At 45.2% G+C, this 16,914-nt stretch overlaps 1 protein-coding gene across 1 annotated transcript in view; it reads right to left on the bottom strand.

Annotated features, from left to right (window-relative positions):
- Positions 1-2,330: 2,330 nt before the first annotated feature.
- The window catches only part of SNAP29 (synaptosomal-associated protein, 29kDa), a 17,871-nt gene continuing 3,287 nt past the window's right edge, over positions 2,331-16,914 (bottom strand). The window contains exons 3-6 of the mRNA XM_005875581.2: positions 13,718-13,914; positions 11,690-11,775; positions 8,866-8,964; positions 2,331-5,368 (exon numbers count right to left, since the gene is read on the bottom strand). Of these exons, the coding sequence (XP_005875643.1) occupies positions 5,211-5,368; positions 8,866-8,964; positions 11,690-11,775; positions 13,718-13,914 (540 nt within the window). The 3' untranslated portion in view covers positions 2,331-5,210. The remainder of the gene's footprint in view (positions 5,369-8,865; positions 8,965-11,689; positions 11,776-13,717; positions 13,915-16,914) is intronic.

Below are 16,914 nucleotides of genomic sequence, written 5' to 3'. Positions count from 1 at the left end.
CCCCGAGACCCAAAACTATAATTAACATGCTTAATTCTGCTTCTGTAAACTGCTTTTTGCGAGCCAGGTTCCTCATTCCAAACCCTGGGATGTAATCAATACCTTTGTGATTTGTTGCCTATATAACCTTGGAGCTGCGACCATCTTGTTACTATGAGATTTGGGGAATGGCCCCTCATAGTCCCGGATTGCAATAAATGTGACTCTTTAATTCGACTTCTTGAGGCGTCCTTCTGTGATTCGCGAGGTACATTACAACATTTCCACACCGCACCTCCTCTGAGTCTTGGTATGCTTTCCTTTCCTTCTAGTTGTAGAATTTCCACTCAGCCAGCCTTCCTGTGGTTCTGGATGATGTCTGTCTTATCTTTTAGTTGTATTTTTGAAGTGGTTGTGCGAGGCAGCAATTTCCGGTGTTTACCTATGCCGCCATCTTGGTTTCTCTCCAACTCATTGTGATTCTGTAAGTTATTCTTTATTTTAGTTAGTGTATGCTTAATTTCTAACTGGTCCTTTTTCATGTGTTTGGCATTCTCACTAAGAACCTTGAAAGTCCCACTAAGTCCCTTAAGCTCTCATGAAGATCCTTGAGTAACCTTATAATGGTGGTTTTGAACTCTGTATGCAGTAGTTTGCTTTCTTCCATTTCTTTCATTTGTGACATGCTTCTTTGTCGCCACACTTTGGCTGCTTCCCTGTGTTTGTTTCTATGAATTGGGTAGAGCTGTTATGTCTTCTGGAGGTGGTAGAGTGTCCTGTAGGGCCCAGTCACCTGAGCTGGGCACTCTAGGTGTGCCCCTGTGTGGGTTATGTGCACAGTCTTGTGCTTGAGCCTTGAATGCTGTTGGTGTCACTGGGAGGAATTGACCTCCAGGCCCACTGGCTGTGAGGACCAGCTGCAACTACAGTGGGAGAGCTGTTGTGCAGGAGACACCCCTATAGAGCAGGACTTGCTTCAGTGGGGCTTTGGTGCTCACTGAGTCTGCCTCTTGAGTGTGTTGCTTGTGGATGTGTAGAGTTGCAATCTGGTATAATCTGAAGCTGTCCACTGGGTTTTTTGGAAATATTTTTATTTGCAGTTATCTCGCCTACTTTTACAACTGTACCTTTTTATGTTTGTTAGGACCAAAGATCAAAGCATGGCTAAGAGTTTTCAGTAGAAATGAAGTTACATCAGTTTGGGAGAATAGTTTCCAGATCATTACACTTTCTCGTTTTTTAAAAAAATATTTTTATTGATTACAGAGAAGATGGGAGAGGGAGAGAAACATCAATGATGAGAATCATTGATTGGCTACCTCCTGCACGGCCCCTAGGATCAAGCCCGCAACCCAGACATGTGTCCTTGACCGGAATTGAACCCAGGACCCTTTCAGTCTGCAGGCTGATGCTCTACCCACTGAGCCAAACCAGCTAGGGCTACACTCTCTAGTTTTGTAGGAACATGGTTGGAGCCTTTCCTATTCCACTAGATTGGGAAAGATCATGGCAGGTATGGCCCATTTCCTATAAGGTTCTAGGGCCTTTGGCTACCTGGATGGCCTTGTTATTTAACTACCTGGATATACAGGGAAAGAAAGCAATTTATATACAAGAACAATTAATTGGAGCCTTACCTGGTTTGGCTCAGTGGATAGAGGGTCGGCCTGTAGACATAAGGGTCCCAGGTTCAATTCTCCTGGTCAGGGGCACATACTTGGTTGCAGGCTCCTCCCTGGCCCTGGTCAGGGCTCATGCAGGAGGCAACCAATTGATGTGTTAGTTCTGTCTTTCCTTCTCTCTTACACTCTCTCTAAAAAAGTCAATGGAAAAATATCCTCAGGTGAGGATTAAAAAAACAAACAAAAAGCAACAACAAAAAAAGAACAATTAATTGGAACAAAGGAAATCTTCTTTGGGTGCAGATTCCATAAAGACTGCAGAAATGTATATGATGTAAGCCAGGCAGTTCCATTTACAGCACTGTGGTTTTTTGTGTGTGTGTTTTTAAAAAAGATATCTTTATTGATTTCAGAGAGGAAGGGAGGAGAGATAGAAACATCAATGATGAGAATCATTGATCGGCTGCCTCCTGCATGGCCCCCACGGGAGATTGAACCTGCAACCCAGGTATGAGCCCTTGACTGGGAATTGAACCTGTGACTCTTTGGTTGATGGGCTGACGCTCTAACCACTGCGCACACCAGCCAGGGCCATAGCCACTTACTATATCGTCTTTGGCTGCTTTTGTGCTATGATTGTGGAGTAGTTGCGGCAGACAGTTTGGTCTGTGAGCTTAAACATTTATATTGTGGCCCTTTATCTGAAAATGACTGTGTCGGAGAGCAAAGTTGATTTTAAAACTTCACATTTTATTTTATGGAATATGGTCATTAAGTTGAAGGCATGGAGCATAAGAGCTGTTCTGATAGACTCTGAAGAAAAAGCCCACCTTCCCATGAGCACTTTTAATGACTAGATCATGATTCTGTACATAAGACATTTCATCCATCAGAGCTGGAGATGCTCAACAACATTGCTAACTTTAAAAATTCTGCAGACAAGGTCTATGTAGGCAAACTATAAGCTGTTTACTAAATCGGTGTAGTGTACACTTAAAATTACATACTCATAAAAAGAAGTTAAGAGAAATTAAAATACACTTCTGTATTTCTTGTCACCTAAGTTAAATTCAGGTCTCTTTTCCTACAGAATGCAAAAGAGACAACCCCACTGCTAAGTTACAAAACACTAAATATTAGAAATAGTTTCCACTGGAGAATGTACTTTTTTAAAGTTAGTAGCACATTTAACATATAACCAACCTAAAGTTAGAAAAGCCACCTTTTTGAAGGCACAGTTTGTTTTCAGCTCAAAAGTGGAAATAAAAATGTCTTATGGGCTCATCTAGCAAGGAGGACGAGTTCACTGGTCTTGTCTGTTGTACCAAAGCCCCCAGCACCCAACCCTAGCCTGGGCACCTCTGAGTGTCTCTAGAGCAGCGGTCGCCAAGGTCATCCGAAAGGTTGGCGACCGCTGCTCTAGAGGGTAGATGTTTTCTTTTTGATCATCACCATCATGTGCAAAGATTAAAGAGACTCCTTAGGTCTCCCCTTGTTCTCCGAAACACAACTTAGCTTTATAAAGTAGAATCACCAACAGGTCCTTCGGGAATGTGGGAAAAGGGGTGAAGACCCAGCAGACAGAAGCTGCTGGCCAGCACATTGCTTAGAGACAGTCCCTTGGCAGAGCCTTAGAATTAGGGGATCTGAACAAAAACAAATGTGTCAGAGGAAGATAAACTTCTTTAAAAGTGAGAGCAACTCTCCTTCCATATGCTTGGGTTAAAAATATGGGGTGAGCTGATTGGCTTCATCAATCAAAGAAAGGGAAGTTACATAAAATACGGTGCTACTGTGCTTCAAGTCAGTTAAATCACTAATCCCATTAGGCATATGGAAGGTTGCAGAAGAGAATGTTTGGCAGTAAGATGGTCTTTATTTGAAAATAAAAAGCTTAGGTCTGAGGTATAATGACTGATCTTCATGAGTCTATGCCTCATAACAAGGAGAAACAATTATTACATGGAGGAAGGTGTTAAGCGAGGAAAAATACAGAAACAATTAGAATGAGTGGAAATGTAATTCCTAGCTGCTCTGTAGTCTGGCCTCATGTTTTTTAGCAGCCTTTTTGCTGAAATTCCTGTGAACTTTAGTTTGGGCTGAGTACATGTTTAAAAAATTTTCCTTTTACCAGTTATGAAGAGAATAATCATAATGAGCTCATCTGATAAATGTCTAACTTACTAGTAATTACTTTTAATCACACCCTCACGTCCTGGGATATTCATGACATGGATCATACTCCCTGAGGTGGCTGAAACTTGACAGTAAATATCTACTGATGGAGGCTGTCAGTACTTTTAGGAAGGTCATGCATTATGGGATGGACCTATAACAAACGAATTGTTATATAAATACTGATGCAGTGCTGCAGTACTTTAAAAAAGTTTCCTTTGCTTTAAGGGATTTGTTTATAGGCTACAAAATGGAAGTGGTGAAGGTCACTTAGCCAGTGCCATGTTTCAAGTTGAAAGGCACTGTTATTTAAAAATTGACCTAAACTGCCTTATTAAAATCAGTCCCTTTGAGCACTTTAACATCTTCAAAATATTTTAATTGATTTGTTTTTTTAAAAACAGAAAGTGCCTTGTGGCTTCAATTATTTTGTTGGAGTACCAACACAAAAAGAATCCATTTAATTATAAAAATCAATTGTAATTAATGCTTTTAAGTGATTCTTTTTGTAAAATGGAAGAACAAACTGGACCAGTTCAAAATGATAATGCAGGGCTTTCTCTTTCAGCCAAATCCTTTTATACAGTCAGCATCATTTGTGAGTTCCAGTCCTGAAACTGGCAGCAGAGAACCAAGCGCTGAGTCAAGTCATCTTGTCAGACATGTAAGGAGAGTGAGTGGGAACCCTGGAGGGGTCAAGAGACCCAGGCACTGAGTGAACAGTCATACTTAGGCTGGTCAGGGAGAGTCCAGAGGAGTGGAGGGCTCAGTGAAGGAAGACCACTGCTTGGCCATGTCTCTGTGATGCTCCATTCCCACCAACTACATAGTGCCCCCAGGTGGTCAGCCAGGCACAGCCTTGAGCCAGTGGAGAATCTGCCCCTAATCAGGAACAGTGTGTCAGAGATGAGGGCAATCGGGAAGAAGGAATATCCAATTCCCTGCGTATTTCCAGGTGTCACAGAGAGCAGGGCTGCGAAATAAAGGTGTTGGGAAGGAAAGATCCTCCCACACAAACTGGCTCACAGGGTCCCTTAGCACTCTGACTCATGGGTAAGGCCTAGGAATGACATACCATAAACAGGGATTAAAATTCCACCCACATCTTTCCATATGCTCATTAAAGTCATAAATGCAGTTTTTCCTTCTCATTCCAGCATGGTATTAATCAAAGGCCCACGATATTCAAGGCAAGGAGACTGTGCTCAGACTAAAATTCTAAGCATTCAGTTCAAAGAAGTGAGCGAGGTGTTGGCTCAGAAAAAGTGGGACGCACACTTCCTCGTAACAAAATCTCTTAAGACCCACTCGATTATAACATTTGCAAACACATGTTAAATTACATACTAAAATAATAAATGAAATTTCTTGGGAACTTAAAAGAAGATCTTTCAAATGTTTTCATCGTAATGGAGTGGAAATTCTTCACTGTCTTTAAAGCTGTCGAACTTTTTTTTCTGTGCTTTTTATATTGACATCTAACTTGTCCACTTTGGTTGTGAGGCGGCCAATAATGTCATCTTGCTCCTCAATTTCTGTCTGCATCCCCAAGGCTATGTCCTTCAGCCGGCCCAGTCCTGTGGACAGCTCATCTGTGGGAAAGGAAAGGACATGCAGGTCTAAGCAAACAGTGATGGCATCGGGAACTGCTTCTTGTTCCCTTCCAGGTGTTCAGTGACATTTATTTTTTTAAGAGGAAGAGAGAGGGAAGGACAGAGAGAAAGAAACATCAATGATGAGCGAGAAACATCAATCAGCTGCCTTTTGCATGCCCCACACTGGGGATCGAGCCCATAACCCGAGCATGTGCCCTGACCAGGAATCAAACCGTGACCTCCTGGTTCATAGGTCGGTGTCAGCCACTGAGCCATGCCGGCCGGGCTGTTCAGTGACATTTAAATTACAAAGTCCTCTTCCTCACATAACAGGCTAACCTCCAGCGCTCTGGTTACATTTTCCAAAATATGTGCAAGTGAAAAGAAAATCTGTTTACTCAATAGAAAGTAGTATGTTCTTAATGTAAAATCCACTCTTCCCCACACTACCCACCAAAGTTAACCACTTGTTAATATAATGGTGTTTGTCCTTTCAGTGTTTTATAAACTTCATCTAGACCTACGTATTTTTTCTGATTTGCTCTTCAGGGGCAAGAACTCCATGTCAGTGAGTGAGTAAGCAGTGCCTGCTTTCCTTCCTTCCATCTCTAGCGCCCTAAAGCTAAATCAAGCACAGATCCACAGTGAAAAATATGAGGATCCCAGTTTGGAAACATGTCTGAGATAGACCTGGGAATCCTGTGCAACGGGAGCCCCTGTATCCACCAGGCTCAAAAGGAATGAAGTGCTGAGATGCTGGGTTCCTTCAGAGATGCCAGTTGGCTGAGCCCCAGGTAACTGTGGAGTACACTGCTTTTGGCAAAGGTTCAACTCTTATGCAGGTTACATCATTACTGTTGAAATTCAAGTTGAAACACAACAAGAGTCCCACTTCCACCCAGGGGAAGTGTAGCATGAGAGGAAATCCAGGCTAATTCCACTGGGCCCGAGTGTAAATTCTGACCCTGCTCCTTAGGTGAGCTCTGGCCTGCCCAGGACCCTGACAGGACCCTGCCCAGGACCACAGCTGAGGTGAGCCCCCTGTGAGAGAAAGGCCCCCGGGAGCACCTGGCCACAAGACCCCTTTCTGAACTCATTCTATTTCCCTCATTAGGTTGGTCCACTATTGGTAACAAATCTTTTCCTTCTGTTCTAAAAAGTTGTAAAATCAATCTCACATTTGTTTTCAAGAGGGATAATGTCTATAAGGTTGTGGCCAGTCTTAGGAGTACATGAAAGGCTTACCTGGTACAGATGGCCTAAAGAGAACTGAGGGTAAGTTGGGGGCAAGAGGCATGCAGAGGGATTCTGGGATTCCCTGATGAGGCTGTGTCAACTTTAAAAATGAGTCTTTTTTATCTTTCCTTTATCCTTTTAAAAATAAATACGGAACGTTTCACGAATTTGCATGTCATCCTTGCGGAGGGCCATGCTAATCTTCTCTGTATACGTGCTGCCGAAGAGAGCACTAGAATTGAGTCTTGATTCTCTTGATTCTCTCTGGGTGAAGATGAAGCCTCTTTCCTAGGTTTCATGACTGTGTGTGTGTGTGCGCACTCACACACGTGCACCTGCACCTGGGGAGTAGGAATGGGCATGTCCAGAGCTGCTTTCTGCCCTTTTACTAAGAACAAGAGGGCAGGAAAGAGCCAGAGGAAAGACAGAAGAGGAGGTGCTTTGTAAGCCTTTTAACTGCTAAATTGCAGATAAAACACTAAGTGAAAAAAGGCCAGAATTCACAAATATTGGCACTGGCACCACAAATCTAAACAGGACCAATGAAAGAAGGATAGTCTTCAGCCCTATGATTCCTGAGTTTATTTTGTAAATTAAAAAAAAAAAAAATCGGTTTTAGAGAGGAAAAGAGAACCTGTGAGGTCTCCCAAGGCCTTAGGAAGCTTATCAGCAGCTGGGACACCAGCCAGGGGGGAGGTTCCTGTTCATGCAGCAAAGGTCAGAGGAGGCAATACTGTCTGAGACACCACCTTGAATAATCGCATGAAAGTGGCTCACAAAGTCAACCCCTAGTGTTTGCACTCACAACACTCCTCCATTTGAACTTCAAATGACTGACTTTGCTCCCTTCATTCAAAAAATAATCATTGAGTGCTTGCCTCCTAGGCCCTGGGTGCAAAGTGGTGACAAACTGAAATAGTCCTGTGTTCTCGGGAATTTATAGTCTCATCAGGATGACATCAGATAAGCCACCGTAGTGGAAACAATAGGGTGCTCTGATAGACAAGAAGCGGCCACATTAAAGCAAGGCTGAGAGCATGAGAAGGAGCCAGCCTGCAGAGTGGGAAGAAGGACACTCCATGCAGATGGCAGCTGTGGGCAAGTAAAGAACTCAGAGTGATGAGGGCAGGAGTGTGGAGAGGCAGGCAGGGACCAGAGGCCAGAGCAAGAGACCTGGACAGTAAGGAACCCAGCTGCATGGCCAATGTGCTATAAGGGCCACATGAGTGCTTGCTCTTACCAGGACAGGCAGTTTCCTACGTGCTTGATGGTGTTGCTCATGTACCCCCTACCCAGTCTTCAGAGGCAGGTTCTGTTCCTGAGCCTGGTTTGCAGGGGAGAAAATGGGGCTCTGCATGCCAGGTGGTAAGAATGAAGTGAGCAGGGTTCTGGCCTCTCAGGGACTCCTAGTCCCTGCTGATGTCATAATCCACACAAGAGGTGAGAATGAAAAGAAGTGAACAGACTCACAGCCGTGGGCAAACTACGGCCCGCGGGCCGGATCCGGCCCGTTTGAAATGAATAAAACTAAAAAAAAAAAAAGACCGTATGGTTGGGGGTCACAACATGAGGAACTGTATTTAAAGGGCCAGAAGGTTGAGAACCACTGTCTAAGGCAGTGATGGCGAACCTATGACACGCTTGTCAGAGGTGACACGCGAACTCATTTTTTTTGGTTGATTTTTCTTTGTTAAATGGCATTTAAATATATAAAATAAATATCAAAAATATAAGTCTTTGTTTTACTATGGTTGCAAATATCAAAAAATTTCTATATGTGACACGGCACCAGAGTTAAGTTAGGGTTTTTCAAAATGCTGACACATGCCCTGATCGGTTTGGCTCAGTGGATAGAGCATTGGCCTGGGGACTGAAGGGTCCCAGGTTCGATTCCGGTCAAGGGCATGTGCCTTGGTTGCGGGCACATCCCCAGTAGGGGGTGTGCAGGAGGCAGCTGATCGATGTGGCTCTCTCATCGATGTTTCTAACTCTTTATCCCTATCCCTCTCCCTTCCTCTCTGTAAAAAAATCAATAAAATATATTTTTAAAAAAATGCTGACACTGCTCTAGAGAATGAGGGGTGAGACAGACACAATTTGTAGTGGATCTGACATGTGATCAGGGAGAGGCAGGCACCAGGTTTTAGTCCTGAGAACTTGGGTGCCTACTAGTGGACTGGCTGGTTTGGCTAAGCTGCCTGGAAGACAAGTATCCCGAGTAAGGGATCTGTGGAGGCTGGTGCAACTTTCAGTCTTACCTAGATTGTTGTCAATCTTCTGGTGATAGGCTCGAAGGTGTGGGTTCTTCGGGTAAGCCTCGGTACTCACAGCAGAAACGGTCCCTTCAGGGATGAGGTCTGAGTTTAGAAAGAAATACCAGGAGAACTTTTAACTGATGTCTCTAGAAATGTTGCTTCACTAGATTAATCTTAATCTGCAAAATGGGTGGACGGAATAAGGTCAATGAACCAGAAGCCAATCGAAGAGATGAGTGTGTGAATGGATAACATGCAGGGGCAGGAGCCCTGGGGGAGGGAGAGATGCTTCTTCAGGGCATCCTTTCAGAATCAAAGACCCTTAAGCTACAAGTGACCTGGTCAGACACAGACACCCAAGCTCAGAAGACACAGATACATTCAAGTAATAATATGGCAGTGGAACTGCCACAATGCACAACCACACATGCTTGTGGACACAGTCTAAAGGACAAGGTTTAAAAATGAAAATTGTTAGGGTATAGAGATGGAATAATGGGCATTTTTTTTTCTTTTTGAAACTTATTTTTACTTCTTTTCAATTCAAACAAAGTAAGAAAAAAAGAAATGATAAATAATGTACTATACATTTGCCCCTAGAAATACTGAACAATACTGAAGCCATTCTACACATACAATGTCATTTTCTTTCTTTTTTTTTTTGAGTCTCTTAAAACATGCCAAATAAAAACTTCCATTAATTCCTTAAAATCATGTATTTTGGTTGTAGGGCTCCTGCTCCACCTCTTTAGGGAATGAAGACCTTGATTTTTTCCCAGGTTTATTTTAGTTTTATTTTGTCCCATGGTTTTTGCCTTTGCAGACTGAACTGCACTGACCCCTGGCTCTTCCTCCATCAGGCCTCTCCTTAGCTGTGCCAACCACGACAGTAGTGGATTCTGATGCTTCCAGGGTGTGTCCTACTTTCCTTGAAGGCATCTAGAAAGCACAGAAAGCATCTGGTTTCTGGAGCCCTCCCTTGTGCCTTGCTCTCTAGGGGTCTACAGAAGCCCCAAGAAGGCCTAAATTCCTTTTTGGGTAAGGAATGTTTCTGGGCCTGTCATGTGATATCAACAGGATGATTTCAAACAAAACATTCTATCTTGCACACCTTTTCCATGCCGTTGCTTCTCCCCTCACTCAAGCTTGGGGGCTATATTAGTCTCCAACTGCTGCTCTAACAAACTTACCCTTCAGTTCTGTAGGTCGGAAGTCCAACACGGGTCTCACTGGGCTAAGATCAAGGTGTCAACAGGGTTGTGTTCCTGCTGGAGGATCTTGGACAGAATTCAATTCCTAGCCTTTTCCAGCTTCTAGAGGTCACCTGCATATTGGCCCATTCCTCCATCTTCAAAGCCAGTAGCATAGTATCTCCAGTCTCCCATTATGACACTCCCTCTTCTGCCTCCTTTTCCACTTAGAAAGGATCTTTGTGACTACTGGGCCCAACTGGATAACCTAGGACTGTGGTTGGCAAACCACGGCTCTCGAGCCACATGCAGCTCTTTGGTCCCTTGATTGTGGCTCTTCCACAAAATACCACGTGCGGGCGTGCATGTACAGTGCGATTGAAACTTCGTGGCCCATGTGCAGAAGTCGGTATTTTGTGGAAGAGCTGGTATTTTGTGGAAGAGCCACACTCAAGGGGCCAAAGAGCCGCATGTGGCTTGCGAACCACAGTTTGCCGACCACTGACCTAGGATAATCTCCCCACTTCAAGTCAGCTGATTAGCAACTATAATTCCCTCTGCAACCATATTTCCCCTTTTGCCATATAACATAGTATTCATACAGGGTCTGGGATTAGGATTGGACATCTTTAGGGAGCCATTATTCTACTAACCATAGGGGTTTTCTTGCAGTTGGCTTTTCTTTTTTTATTTAAAAAATATATTTTTTTACAGTGGGTTATACCTGCCACCCCAGTAGGGTTACAGCCCCCCTCTCCCCAGTGCCCTAGCTAGGACAATCATTTGCAGTTACCATCGGCCCACTGAGGGGATCCACGTGGGGCCCCAACTCCCAACTCATGGACAGACAAATGCTGGGAGCGAACCTTTGGCACCCCCACCCCACCCCTAACTGACCAATCCCCTCCCGCTCCCTAAAGTGCACTGCTTGTCTCAGGGTCTCTAGTGTGGGTGCTCATGTGCCAGGTGGCTCCCAACCACCCACCCAGGGCCACAGGGAACGCACACCCGCCCAGCCCTATGAACCCTACAGGAAGGAGCCCCTGTGCTGGTCAGCCCCACGGCGTTTGCCACGTGCATCTGCACCCACCCCACCGAACAGCCTTGTCATCCAGAGGAAAAGCAAAAGCAGTGCTGAGGGTTCCGCCCGCGGTTCCCAAGTGTAAGCCTGAGCACAGGTCTGCCGGCTGCGCACATGGACCCCAAACGCCAGCCAGCCGGGAGTGCCAGGAATGTCAGGCTACAAACCATTCTTAGTGCCCACTGTTCTGAGCACTGAGCGTAGAAATAGCCACTTCCTCTGTGCCCTGGCGTCACAGGTGCAGCACGGCAGCCACGTCTGTGGTGCCGCAGGTCCAGCACCCGCAGGGCAGCTTGCAATTGGCTTTTTACTGCCAGAACTCAGGCTCATTTTCAATGGGACACAGGCTCCCACTTCATCATTCCACCCTCCAAAGTAATGCACACCTCCAGCTCCCCGAGAGTGACGCTGGGTCCCTAACACCTGTCATCCAGCATGTGGGATGGCAGCAGCTGAAAGTCCCTGCTGCCCCGCCCCCATCCATCAGGGCCAACACCAAATCCAGAGGTCTCCCCACAGAAGACAAATGTGGGAGGAAACATAGGTCCCCACTAACCTGAGTCATTCAGCTTCCTGAGGTTTGGGTGGCTGGCCTGGTACTGTGCCTCCTGTTCTTTACTTGTATTTATAGCTTCTTTCAACCTTTTGATAAAAGTTAAGATAAAAGGGAAACTTTAGAAAGGAAAAACAGTTATGATAGTACAGTCAATCTTTCTAAGTAATGCCTGTGTGAGAAAATCAAATATTTCCTCTGACCAAAGCAGGAATTCCATCAGCACGGCTGGGAGCTCCACTGGCCATGTGGCAAGCTTGCAAGACACCGGCTTTAGAAGGGAAGCATCTGGTTAGGTGGCCCTCCCTCAGGAAAACAAGGACTCTAGTCCCAGGTGGAAGAGGAACATATGAAAAAACCAACTTGGTGCTTTAGACTGGGACTCAGCAAACTTTGACCCTCAGGCCATATCCGGCCCACCACCTGTTTTTGTACGGCCACAAGCAGAGAATGGTCTTTACAGATGTCCATTGGCAATCAATTAAATGATGGGGAACACTAACATTGAACCTCAATTAAGAATTTCAGTTTTCCATTAAGAGACCTGTATTACACAAAAATTGTACTCAATTATTATTTCCCTCAATTAATTGACTTATCACTAAATTTTATTTTCTCGTTATGTCTTTACAAAATATCTTTGATTTTTGCTTCCGAGCCTGCAAAGCCTAACTCCAGCTGTAAGCAGGGACTTCTCTTGGCAACTCAGAGATACTCAGCTTGCACCCAACACCCCACTGAATCCCCACAGGTGTGGCATGCATCGCCAAAGCTGGGCCTCTCACACAGTCTGCGCTTCTCCACCTCTGCTAACCAGTAGCCTGGCCACTTCATCAGCCAAGCTGAAATCCAGTCATCCTCCATTTTGGCCCTCCTTCTACATGAACCATGCAAACAAAAGTCCTCTTACTCTCCCATGTACCTCCAAAACCTGGCCAGACTCTGTCAGGCTAATGGTTTTGCAGGCCCCAGTGCTCTATGATGTGTAGAATAGAGTAGGACCTTCTGAAATCTGAGGTTTTCATTACTCCTGGATTGTGACGTACCCCGGAATCGGGCTCCCTCCTCTCTGGCTCCGGGTGTGTTACCCCAGAACTGCAACTGCCAAGTCACCTATGTTGAGCATCTGCCCCCTGGTGGTCAGTGCACATCATAGCTACCAGTCAGAGCGTCTGCCCCCTGGTGGGCATTGCGTGTCATAGCTACCGGCTGGTCGGTTGCTTAGGTTTTTGTATAGATAGTTTTTATAATAAAAACAGACACCGACCTGAGGTATGAATAGTACTAATCTATTTTAGCAGAAACTCAGTTCTTTTTTAAAGAAAGATATTTTTATTGATTTCAGAGAGGGAAATATCAATAATAAGAGAGAATCATTAATCAGCTGCCTCCTGCACACCCCCTCCTGGGGGTCGAGCCTGCAACCCGGATATGTGCCTTTGACTGGACTCAAACCCGAGAACTTTCAGTCTGCAGGTTGACCCTCTATCCACAGAGCCAAACCAGGTACGGTGATTCTTTTATTTTTTAAATATGTTATTTAAATGCCTGTCAAAATCAATGCATGATTTCATTGTATTCTAGCCCAAAATTTTGAGAATAATCTCTAATTTTAAAATGAAAATCAATTGGCAACTTGGATTAAATATGGAAAAATTCACTATAAAGATTTTTTAAAGCAAAAATTTGGTCAAGTGAGTCACATCTTTCTGAAGTGAATATTCTCTCTTTCAAAATACTGGGGGCGGTCACAGCTATTGGAGCAGTAATTTTACTGGAGACTCATTTACTGATGCTGAATTTGCAGACTGGATGTCAATCAAGTGAAGGTAATTGGGAGTGCTGGAGAAATACGTAGGGGTGGCTTGTCCTGCTTGTTTTAAATTGTTTGAAGAGGAATTCCTCCTCATGAGAAACTTACAAGGTTCTTGGATTTCTTTAAGGCACTAGAAGTGGCCTGAGAGTCTTGGCTATTTGCACTAAAACCCACTTTCTGCTACTTCACCTCAGGACGGCTGAAAACCCACTCACCTGCTGTTGGGCTGGGGGATGAGGGTGCCATTCTGTTCAGGTGTAGTCTCTGCTGGTTTAGATTTAAAGTAATTGACGAATCCCCCAAACACACTCTTAATGCTGTTAATGTGCTTCTGACTGATTTTCAAATCTTGATCCATTTTGTCCACCATCTTCTCTGTGCGTTCTAAGACTCCTCGCTGACGGACGAGCTCCTGGGAAAAACGAAAGGCGATGGCATTATATGTTTTTGAAATGAAGCTGAATAGGCACTTAGGGCAGCTGGGGGTGGGAATGATGGCCAGGGCTTTGGCTTCCCTGACAGTGAACTCTCCCATCACAGTTCAGCTCATCTTATAAACGACTTACCCTCCCACCTTGGCCTGTCCACCTCAATTTGGAGAGTCACAGCAGTAATAAGCACCTGACAAAGAAAACCTTCTTCAATTCATAGTGAGATTTTTTTTTGTTTGTTTACAAGTGACACAGTCTTTCAAACTCTCAGAGTCTACAACACTGTGCTGACTCAGTAAGGTAACCAAGCATCTTATTTAGATGTTATGATAGAAGCACAGAGAAATATGTAGGGGTGGCTGGTCCTGCTGTGAGGCTGGAAGGCCAGGAAGTGAGTGCCGCTTTGGTCTCTGGAAGGTTCTGTGAGCTGGAAGCTGGAGTCTACTGTAGGTGATCTGCTGGTCAGAAAGCCAGCAGAGGAGGAACTTCTATTAAATCCTCTTCCCAGGCAGAGGGAAGGACTGGTTTCCGTGTATCTGTGACCTAGTTCTAATCAACGAGGATGAGGGCTTGGCAGAACAAATACCAAGAGTGCCAGGATAGAAAGGATAGGCCAGACAGGCCCTGCACCCCAGCCACTACGAAGGCAGGCCCCAAATGCTCCCTTCCCAAGGCATGCTCCCATCCCTCAGAAGAGGGTCATGTCAGGGCTTCTCTATCGGTTCCTGTGAGACTGGGAAGTCACCTAAGAGACAAGGGTGACTGTGAACTCTACAAAGTGCCCTCAGTGAAAAGGGCACACACACAAAGCTCTTAGCTCAGGTGTTAGCATTACAGGTGATTCCCCCTCTTCCTTGAGCCCCAAAAGGAATTTTCTAAAGTTTAACTGGAAAAGAAGATGGTTGAAGGAAAAATCTGATTGGAGATACAATGCTGAGGGACAGCAGAGAGGAGAATCTCAATTCCTCTTGGGCTTGTAGCTCTTTGTCAAACAGAGAGTCCTGATAGAACAAGGGGAAGTAGAAAGACAGCTGAAGACCTGTGAGGGTGTACACTGCCCAATGTGAGATGACACCTGCGCGATGAAGTATGTCTAAGGGTCATGTGCGGGTGTGAGGACACTAGGGAGTCATGGCTGGCAGAGTGCTCTTTGAAAACCCACACAATGACAGAGGCACTGCAAGGTAAGCCCCTGACAGGGACTCTTCACATGGTTTAAGAGGGTGGGGTCAGGGAGGCTCCCCACTGGGGTGAGAAACTGATAGCTGAGAAGTTAGGGAATCAGAGGGTCAGGTGGGGCAAGAGGATCGGGCAGGGGGAGTAGCTGGTGCAGTGGCCTGGAGCGGCAGGGCCACTGGGGGAACTGAGAGAGGAAGAGGAACTGTATGTGGTGAGCATGATAGGGAGCAAGGTTGTGGGCTCGATCCCTAGTATAGGACCTGCAGGAGGCAGCCGATCAATCTCTCTCATCACTGATGTTTCTTTCTCTCTCTCTCTCTCTCTCTCTCTCTCTCTCCATTCATCTCTGAAATCAATAAAAATATATATTAAAAAAAAAAAAAAGGTCACTGGTTCGATTCCCAGTCAGGGCAGATGTCTGGGTTGCAGGCTCAATCCCCAGCAGGGGCATGCAGGAGGCAGCTGAGAGATGCTGATGTTTCTCTCTCATTGATGTTTATCTCTCTCTCTAAAATAATATATTTAAAAAAACACACCTAAGGAACTGACAGTAAGTGGCTGCTGTGGGGGCAGAGGGATAGGAGGAAATTGCATAGCCCTCTGTATGTTTTGAAATTTGAACCCTGGATTATCGCTTCACAGAAATTAAACCTTAGGAAAAGAAAATAAATAAATTACACCTGCAAAGTAGAAGAGCTGAGTGGCCCACAAGTCTCCCTATGGTTCTGGACTGTGCTTTCCAGGCCAGCCCAGTGTGACTGCTCTGTCCTGCCTACTTCTCCTCTGTCCTTTGGCAATCTTAACCTGTGGCTAGTCTTTGTGAGAAACAAACCCTGCTTGGTTTCCCACGAGAAGGGCAGCTCTCCTTTGCTAAAGGTGACTTGACTAAGTAATTTTCCTACTTTTGCCAAAGCTAGGACTGAATTATGACCTTCCCAACCCAGCATTATTTGTGAACTCCTATCCTCTATAAAAATCTGTCATGTTTTGGCTTCACAGTGCTGGGTATCCGGCAGGCACCTGTCTCTAAGCTAGGAGGTGAGCAGGTGACTCGGGTCTGCTGGGAGGTGAGCAGGTGACTCGGGTCTGCTGGGAACTACACTGTGCAGGAAGAGCTCACCTATCCCACCCACCACGGCCACTCTGAGTGGAATGAAAGAGAGATGAGGATGATTCGAAGACAGTTTGGTGAGTATGAAGTAGGGTGGGGCAGGGGTGCTGACCATTCCTGCCTCTGATAATTGAGAACTTAGAAAAATTCAACAAGCAACCATGCTAATGAGAGAGCCTGTCACTAATCATACTGTACCTCTTAGAGCAACACCAGCTTGGCCCAGGCTAAGCCTCACAGGTTGAGGTGCCACTCTGTGTCTGCTCTCACAGTCCCTACCGTATAGAGCAGCCGTGGGCAAACTACAGCCCGCGGGCCGGATCCGGCCCGTTTGAAATGAATAAAACTAAAAAAAAAAAAAAAACTAAAAAAAAGACCGTACCCTTTTATGTAATGATGTTTACTTTGAATTTATATTAGTTCACACAAACACTCCATCCATGCTTTTGTTCCGGCCCTCCGGTCTAGTTTAAGAACCCATTGTGGCCCTCGAGTCAAAAAGTTTGCCCACCCCTGGTATAGAGAGAAGGGCCCCTGGGGGCAGCATGGGGTGTGTGTCAACATAATCCTTATGAAAACAAATCATATCATCTATGTTTTTGGCTCTCTTGAGTTATGAGACCCACCCTTCCCTCTAGAACACAAAAGGCTCCTTAGCTGCCTCCTCCAGGCTCTTACCTCGTGCTCATGT

The sequence above is a fragment of the Myotis brandtii genome, unplaced genomic scaffold, assembly GCF_000412655.1.
Source record: "Myotis brandtii unplaced genomic scaffold, ASM41265v1 scaffold463, whole genome shotgun sequence".
In the NCBI taxonomy this organism is placed as follows: domain Eukaryota; kingdom Metazoa; phylum Chordata; class Mammalia; order Chiroptera; family Vespertilionidae; genus Myotis; species Myotis brandtii.
Note: the sequence above shows the minus strand (reverse complement) of the source record. Positions and strands in the feature narration are given on the sequence as shown.